At 44.4% G+C, this 6,000-nt stretch overlaps 1 protein-coding gene across 1 annotated transcript in view; it reads left to right on the top strand.

The window, feature by feature from the left end:
* The first annotated feature begins 345 nt into the window (after positions 1-345).
* LOC117431609 (peroxisome proliferator-activated receptor gamma coactivator 1-beta) overlaps positions 346-6,000 on the top strand; it is a 34,651-nt gene continuing 28,996 nt past the window's right edge. The window contains exon 1 of the mRNA XM_058996501.1: positions 346-746. Coding sequence (XP_058852484.1) covers positions 666-746 — 81 coding nt within the window. The 5' untranslated portion in view covers positions 346-665. The remainder of the gene's footprint in view (positions 747-6,000) is intronic.

The raw sequence follows: 6,000 nt of genomic DNA, 5'->3' as shown, positions 1-6,000 counted from the left end.
AGGAGAGCTCTGCAGGCAGCTGCTCTGGAGTGGAATCCCACTGAACGAAGCGACGCTGCTTGCTGTCCGCACGCTGCTTTGCTGCTGGCCTCTCTGAATGGGTTTGGTTCCTGGGCATGGTCTGCACATGCAATGCAATGCAGCATTGACCTTGGGTCTTTTGAGGGTGTGCAAGCTGTGTCTGTGTCCTTTAATATTATAGCTGAAGGCGAAACATTCCACCATTAGTTGCTGCTGCATGTTTTGCAAAAAAAAAAAAAGCAACAAAATCCGTTTGTTTTTTCAGTTTGTTGAGGTGGTCGTGTATGGATGATACTGCGTTGTGAATGAGTCATCCTGTTTTGCAATCTAAATTAAGCAATTCTGTACATCTAAGGGGAGATTCTACCGAAGAAGCAACATGATATATGCTTTACAGTGCAGTGCACTGAACACTGCAGGTGTGTCAAAAAAATAAAAGTCCTTAAAACTCCGAAACAAACAAGGCGTCGTTTACCTGTATTATGTATGTGTTCTCGGTTTTATAATCTGTTACAACACCGGCGAGCCGTGTTACATACTAACACTGCACACCTCGCCCTCTGCCGGCTGTCAGCCGCCACTGCAGCCCTTCAAATCCACTGTACTCTCCGCTCTCTCACTCTCCGGCTCGCATTAGCTAGAAGATGGCGGACTGCACCTCACTGTTGGATGAAGAGCTCTCTTCCTTCGTCTTCAATTACTTGACAGAAAACACCGGGAGCCAGGTAAGGGGACGCCGGACCCAGCACCCGCATGCTGCAGCTGTGCCCATGTGCCGTCAGTATTGTGTAATTCAAAAAGCAGCAGTGAGAGCCGTGAGAGCCGGTATCTCCGAGGCAGACTGCAGCCGGTTCCTTACGCGCTGCTGCACGACGTGCTGTACTGTACTTCACGTGGGGGACCGGGAAATGACATTGTGCATTCAATTCATAAACTACTACTTTTCACTTTGATTAAAACAACACAGAAATAGAAAAAAAAATGACTCCGGTTGTTCATTTTTGTTGGCAGTGTTAGGGATGTTTTGTTTTTATATCCAGCTGAACCTTCTTCTTTATGTAGAATATTTTGAATTAAATATATATGTATAGTGTGATAGGAACATGTATGGACTTTCTCATCCATGCACGTGGGCGTTTTTATGCGAACTTATTAAACGGGATCTTGATTCTTATAAATATATATTTAATTCATAATATATAATGCAAAAGTCTGAAAAAAAAGAAACTTGATTTTTTTTTTTGTGGTACATTTGTTGGATTTGATTGCACATTTAAAATATAATAATAATTTCAGTGTTAGATTAGCGTGCATCCGGGTTTGCATTCCTTTGCAAAACCGGCGTTATTATCAATGCCAATAATGTTCAGTTATTTAACTACTAACATTGATGTCAGCGTACAACTCGCTGTTGTGACAGTGTGTGTGTGTGTGTGTGTGTGTGTGTGTGTGTGTAATTGAGTCTTTAATTGCAATGTGGTACAAAGGGGCAATAGCCGGTTCAATAGATTAAGATAACGCTTTTAAAGTGATGATGAAATGCTCTTATCATTTTGTTTTATTCTGTTTTATTGCTGGTATTACGTAGCACGTACTGTACCGCAGTTTAGAAGCACGCATTCTCTACAGCGACAGTGTAGCTCTTTGCGTAACCGGAGAGAGTCTCAGAGCAGATGGAACACAGTTACTTAACATTACAGGAGGGATTAGATAGACTACCAATATTATTTAACAGTTGGAGCGACGCTTTTGTGGTTGCGGGTGTTTTTTTCTTTCTGCCTGACATATAGCATATAACTGTTTGCGTAACCCAGTACTTATATAGCAGAGCTGTTTGCGTAACCCAGTACTTATGTAGCGGAGTTGTTTTCGTAACCCAGTGCACAGTCTCATATGTAACAGTTACTTAACATGATATGGTGAATGGTTATAGACTACCATTATTAACGTTTTTTTTCTTATACTGTGCAGAGAGACGTACAGTTGTTTATTTATTATGGATGTTGCTAAACTTTAAAATGTTGTTTTGCAGGATCAAACATGTAGATATATATATATATATATATAATATGAATGTAGAATTCGTAACTCTATCGTAATTATACTGTAGCGTGTTATCGTTGTGCGTGGAAGTCCTCGTTAAAGAAGAGTATTTGAACAGGCGGTGGCTTCTCTCTAGCAAGGAGACTGCACTGGGCTCCAGTGTTAAACCAAGAGGCTGTTCTCTAGTGCTGGTCACGTGCTGCGTGCAACTTGAACTTAAAACACCTGCAAGGTGATTCGTGAGCTCGCTGGTTACGAGCAGTGCGGCTCAGTATTCCACAACTTGTGACCTTGCCTGTCACTCCCTCACAGTTCCTGGGAAACGAGCTTCGTAGATGATTTACTGACTGAACAGTCAGGAGCAAAGTACAGAACAGTAACTGTGTTGAAACTGCCTTGTAAAAACAATCGAAGTTGCTTACTGCAACAAGATATGATGTAACCTGTCCTAAAACGAATGGTGCAATTTTCTAGAAGTACAGCGCACGGCATGCAATTAAGATAACTGGCTCCTGACGATGTGGATAAGAGCAGACATGCGTGGGGTGCGTCTGCGCTATTGCAGTTCCTTGTAATTTTATAAGGAAGTAAATGAATTGTGCTTATCTGCGGTGTCTCATCAGTGCACTGCTCTCCACTCTTCGAGGCTCGTGTAATCGCCCGTGCTGCAGTCATGTGCTCTGCTGTAGTAGTTATTACGAGAGGTGGGGGCTCCTTTGACGCACGGTGACGACAGCCGCACTCCCCCCTCCAATGCTGCTAGTGCTAGTGCGCGCTCCCGAGGTCCGCGGCTACTCGCAGGCAGTTCACTCACAGAGCTGTTCTTTCCACGTTTGGCAAGCATTTCTACAGACGTGTTTTTGTTTGACCAAAAAAAAAGGCTTACTACTTTAAAACGGACTAATAATAAATACACTTACAGCTCAGGAGGCTGCTGGCTATCACAGATGTGCGTGAAGTGAATGCAGCTGTAAATGTGTTGCAGTCTTTCAAGCAAGGCCCCCTCACCTTGCAAACGCGCTTGCTTCATGTCACAGATGCACATTGCACAGCACTTTGCAAAGTGTCGAAATGGGCTGAGCTTTTGAAGGCTGTACTGTTTGTTTTATTTGACTGCGTTGCTGAATTTGACTCCAGTTTTGCATCCAAGCTGTGCTGCATGCTGGGATGTAGGGGGTGGGGTAGGCTTGTTCACGAGGCTGCCTCATGGTTGGCTGAGCTGTTGCAGGTTACTGGATTAAGCTGTCAGTGGCGAGGACGTGGCTCATTGTTCATTCTAACGATATCGCACCTGTATGCTTGGTAACTGAGACACATGTAACATACAATGCAATGCATTCCCTGTCTGGATGAGACAGAGGAAACACTGTTACTGCTGTCATATCAGGCGCCTCTTTGTGTCACCTTGAAACCCAAGCAATCTAACCAAGCTTGTGAGCAGCAAGGGGTTCTCAGCCTGGATTCGCTCGAGGAGCAGGACCGATAGCGGCCACCAAAGTGCACCTCGTCAAGCTGTGCCCAAGTGATCGGGAGAGCAATGGGCAATGCCGTGCTCCCTGTGTACCCCCGGTGGAAATCAGCACTGCTAGGATTCGAGCAGCAAGCCCCTGATTGTATGAGTCACGCTGCTCTCCAGCTGTTTATATATGTGTGTGTGTGTGTGTGTCCAGCACCCACACTCTCTCTGCCGTCATCCTGATGCACTTCTCCATCATGCTTCGTGTCTGTGCAAAGCAGAGTAATGTTATGTAGAGGTTATGTAAGTGAAGTCTGCCTTCTCTATTGCAAACGTTACATTCGGGGAGCTGTGTATTTTAGTCATTTCCTCTGGTTTCATCAGAAAAATATGAGAAGGCCGTTTGCAATCCTGTCAATTGCAGGTGTAACTTTGATGCAGCTTCCCCCACTGCCAGATTAAAATTAGATCCATTTTCATTGGTTACCTAATTACTGAGGAACGATGAATATGAACATGTCTTGCTTCCTAAACCCCGAGAGATGCATATCTTGTCATTTACAAAGAGACCCCGAAGGGAGAAGCTGACATAGGGAGTCTCAGTGTTCACATGGAAGACTGTGCAGCTGTGAGTTGTATATAAATAACACATGCAAACGAATCGTCCTCAAACAGATTACAGTGGAGCCCCGTCCATCTTTCTAGCAGAATAAGCTTCCTTACTGTTTGAACACTGCTTTTTGTGTCCTCTCTAATGAGAATGCAGACCTTGCTGACTGCCTCAGTCTGCTTTCCCAGTTGGTTTAAGCTGCAGGAACGCAAACAGAAGCCTCTGACACACCTGACAGAGACAGAGAGAGAGAGAGAGAGAAAGAGAGAGAGAGAGAGAGAGAGAGAGACAGACAGACAGACACACACTCACTGACCACATACACACACACTCAAACACACACACACACACACACACACACTCACACACACACACACACACACACACACACACACACACACACACACACACACACACACACTCACACACTTGTTTCACTTGGAACAGTAAGTTAGCCCGATCAGCACCAATGAGCCTGGCCTGTGGAGAGGTCCATGTGAATAATGGACCAGGTCATTAATGAAGTGGCCGTGTGCGTTACTGCTGAAGCATTCATTAGAGGTGCACACAGCTCTGCACAAAAGATTGGCATCACCTAAGATTGAGACATAACACAAAAATATATATATATATATACATATGAACACAATTCAGATCTTTTATTTAACATCATGCAATCAAAGAAACTACACAATGATATCACAAAAGTCTACCGGAAGCCATAATAGTAGTACAGTATCTCATGTTAGATTTCGAAATGCGAATATATGTTAACGTAACATTATTCATTAGTTTTCATTCAACTTTGTGATGCAAAATGTGTTAATTCTTTAGGGGGATGCAAAACATTTGGCCATAGCTGTAGGTCTGCCTGAAATGGATGCCTACCTATACAGTCCACACCAGGAATACTCCTGGCAGCTCCTGTACTGTACAAACACAGGCTCCTACCCTTTCATCAACGCTGTGTGTAATGAAGGACACACCACCGTCCCACTGCAAACAGTCTGCCATCATGGCCGGCGCCACACACACAAGCAAAAGACATTAACAGCGTTCATATAATCTGACAGCTACTGAAAAGATATGACAAGATGACAATACATGTATAAAGCCTGCTGTAAAAAGTAAATAGGATTGTAGCTGTGTTGAACATATTTCAAGTGGACACTGGCAGCCTGTGTACTGAGTGCTCCACAGAACTGAGTGGGTGCTTCTCATCTGGTGCTGGTATACAGTGATACACAGTAATGGGACCCAGCATTCTCCCAAGCACAGCGCTTAGAAAGGTTTAGTGTAATAACAGCATAGCAAAGTGTAATAAAGCATGGTAACGCACAGGTGAGCAATGCAAAGCACATACATAACACACGGCAGACTCTGGTACGTGCACAGTGTAGCCGTGGCAAAACTGGAAAATGACCTTGCAGATTTACAGCTGTAAACTTTTACAAGAGAGATGATGGATAATGTGGATTTGAAAATGAAATACGTTTCCTTATAGCGCTCTGTGTGTTTTTATACCGTTGGTGCTCAAACAGACACTTGATGCCCTGCCAGTAATGTATTGAACGTGTGTGTGGGCGCAGGTAAGATGTGTTGAAGAACGCTTTGAGGAGGCATCACAGCTGCAAACACTGCGTGGTTATTTCACAGCACTGTTTACAAGGTACTCTGCTCTCAATCTGCATCCCCTAGCCATGAGATTCAGAAGCCCTCGACTTTAGACCCTCTGTCTGGGAGGGGGTAGCATATATTGTGTTTTCAAGCAGGCTGCAGGACTGCATCTCACAGAGTGTCAGGCAGGCAGGCTAGAGGCGTCTCCCACCAGGATTCCATTCATAGCAGCTCAGCCCGTCGGTGAGTCGTT

This window comes from Acipenser ruthenus, chromosome 22 (genome assembly GCF_902713425.1).
Source record: "Acipenser ruthenus chromosome 22, fAciRut3.2 maternal haplotype, whole genome shotgun sequence".
Classification (NCBI taxonomy): domain Eukaryota; kingdom Metazoa; phylum Chordata; class Actinopteri; order Acipenseriformes; family Acipenseridae; genus Acipenser; species Acipenser ruthenus.
This window is presented reverse-complemented; position numbering and strand designations above follow the sequence as displayed.